The sequence below is a fragment of the Sorex fumeus genome, unplaced genomic scaffold, assembly GCF_029834395.1.
Source record: "Sorex fumeus unplaced genomic scaffold, SorFum_2.1 ptg000046l, whole genome shotgun sequence".
NCBI lineage: Eukaryota > Metazoa > Chordata > Mammalia > Eulipotyphla > Soricidae > Sorex > Sorex fumeus.
In genome coordinates, this window is record NW_026606103.1 from 15,182,239 (window position 1) to 15,184,994 (window position 2,756).

A 2,756-nucleotide genomic window follows, 5' to 3' on the forward strand; every position below is an offset into this window, starting at 1 on the left:
ATCACACTAATTTGTTTCACATGTTTATGCAACTAAAAATGCTGATTTGAATTTTGTATTCCACATGCCGATGCTTCTTTGGAAGTTTACTGTTTAACTTACAAGCGTATTGATGCTTTTCCAACATCTGTCTTTTCCTAATTTCTACTTTAAGCCAGGTTTTTCAGAGAATAAATTTTTGAAATCTTTTCAATCTTGTTACATTTTATCAGCATTCATTATGAGCTTTGGAGAACAAAATCAGTGTTTTTTTTTTTTGTCCCATCTGAAAGTGCTCTGGGTGTACTGCAATCCATATGATCAGGCCTCATTCCTGGTGGAGGTCAGAGCAGCCATACTGTGTATCGGGGATCTAAGCCAGGTCAGCTATCTACAAGGCAAGAACACTTTTGCTGTTCTATCAATCCAGCCCTTGAAATCAGTATTTATATTGGATTGTTGCTGGGTTTTATGTTCCAAACTAGGCTTCTGCAGCGATCACACATTCAGGACATACCACGATCATTAAGAATGCCAGGATGATCAGCATTAGGGGAAGGATTAACTCCCTCCACTTATTTAATTGCTTAATGTGCTTAATGAGACAGGAACACTGTATGTAGTAGATGATTCCACAAAAACCTGAGGCCGGGAAAGCAGATCTGCCCGGGAATGAGGCAACCAGGGCGCTCTGCTCTGATGAACTGGACTCGGGGTTTGCGGCTCCAGGCAGATTTCCTTAGAGCCCTGCAGAAGCAGCTCCAGAGTGTACAAACAGTCCGGGGAGTTCCCAGGGAGTGAAGGACCCTCTTGGGCCTCACCCCTGTACATCATCAGCAAGATTGAACCAGGAGAGCCAGGGTGGAAGGTTGGCCCCGAGAGAAGGGGCCGGGACCATCTCAATGTAGGCCACTGCTCTCCTTTAGAGGCCAGACAGAGTGCAGGGGTTCAGGGGCAAGGGGTCGCGCCAGGGGTCCCAGGACTTTGTAAGGGGCCAGATGCAGGCAAGCAGCGAGGATGCTGCCCGCAGCGCCCCCGGCGGCCGTCAGTGGTACAGCGGGGGCGGCGCCCAGCGGTACCCCTGATGTCACACTGCTGCTTTGTTACATGGAATGCGCATCCACCTATAACCTTGGACCTCAGCGCAGGGGCCTCAGAGACTTTCTGCGCTCTTTGCCTTCAGCCTTTGAGAAATGCTCGACACGTGCGTGCCTAAACTTAAGAACTGGAGGCGTTGGATCCGACCGTTAGTGCTGACCCTCTATCTGCTGGCCGTGGTCGTGACCATCCCCCTGGGTGTGTGGCACCTGCAGAAGCTGGAAGTCAGTATCCACACCAAGGCGTGGTTTATCGCCGGGATCTTCGTGCTGTTCACCATCCCCGTGACCTTCTGGGAGATTCTGCAGCACTTGGTGCACTACACGAGGCCCGAGCTTCAGAAACCCATCATGAGGATCCTCTGGATGGTGCCCGTGTACAGCATAGACAGCTGGGTGGCTCTTAAGTATCCGTCCATCGCCATCTACGTGGACACCATGCGGGAGTGTTACGAAGCGTATGTCCTCTACAACTTTATGAACTTCCTATTCAACTACTTGAAGAGCCAGTACCCCAACCTGGAAGCTATGATGCAAGGCAAAGAGAAGACGCAGCCCCCCATACCCTTCTGCTGCTGCCCACCCTGCCCCGTGGGAGAGGTGTTGCTGTACCGGTGCAAGCTGGGAGTGCTGCAGTACATCCTAATCAGGCTGATCACCACCTACGCCGCCGTGATCTGTGAGATATTCAAGGTGTACAGTGAAGGAACCTTCAGCTTGCACAGAGCCTGGATGTATTTGGTCATCATCCACAACGTGTCCCAGTTCTTTGCCATGTATAGCCTCCTGATATTTCATAAAGCCCTGAAAGAGGAGCTGAGGCCCATCCAGGCAATAGGAAAGTTCCTTTGTGTGAAGCTTGTCGTTTTTGTCACATTCTGGCAAGCAGTGTTGATTGCTTTGCTGGTGAAATTTGGTGTAATTTCCCAGAACTCCACCTGGGAGTGGCAGACAGAAGAGACAGTGGCCACGGGGCTGCAGGACTTTATCATCTGCATAGAAATGTTCATTGCCGCCATAGTCCACCACTACACCTTCTCTTATGCCCCTTATATGGGAGACGAAGAACGAGGAACATGTTGCTCTTTGTTCCTAGAAATATGGGATATCTCTGACATCAAAAGTGACATTTCTAAGCAGGCGAAGAACATTAGCAAAACGTTAAGGGGGAAACCAAAAAGTAAAACTGTTCCAATGGACGAAGATGAGCAATTCAACCTGTTGTCTTCGTCACCAGACACTTCAGTCACTTCTTCCACATCACTGCCACACATTGGTAGTCACCAAGAGCTTGAAGAAGTCCTGGTAGAATAGAATGTGCCTAGTACAGTTACATATACGTAAGTCATGTAAAATGACACAGAAGAACACATGGAAGAAGCTGAGACTTCAGAATCCATAAGCCATAATCCATCATCCAGTGCTGTACTCCTCAATACTTTTTATTTCTCTGTGTTCCTCTTTCTTCCCTTCTTCATTTCCTCCTACTGTATTCCCCTCTCCCTTTCTCCTTTTTATTTTATTCTTTTTCCTCCCTCCCATCCTAGAGCAATGCAGAGGACCATCGCTTGGACAGCCAATCTATGGAGAAGACATCAGACATAAGGACGTTCGGTCCAGGTACAAGTTCCAGTTCTGCACAGACTCATTAGGCTCACCTTGACCTGCCTCCAGTGAGGC

The 2,756-nt window shown here is 48.7% G+C and overlaps 1 protein-coding gene across 1 annotated transcript; it reads left to right on the top strand.

Moving 5' to 3' along the window:
* The first annotated feature begins 1,172 nt into the window (after window positions 1-1,172).
* On the top strand, window positions 1,173-2,390 carry LOC130031258 (transmembrane protein 184C-like). The gene has a single exon (XM_056122520.1). It carries the CDS (start codon window positions 1,173-1,175, stop codon window positions 2,388-2,390), a length of 1,218 nt encoding a protein of 405 aa, XP_055978495.1.
* The last annotated feature ends 366 nt before the right edge of the window (window positions 2,391-2,756 follow it).

What these genes read in the sequence shown, in the direction of transcription:
- LOC130031258 (XM_056122520.1), top strand. Translation starts at nt 1,173, where the DNA reads ATGCTCGACACGTGCGTGCCTAAACTTAAGAACTGGAGGCGTTGGATC.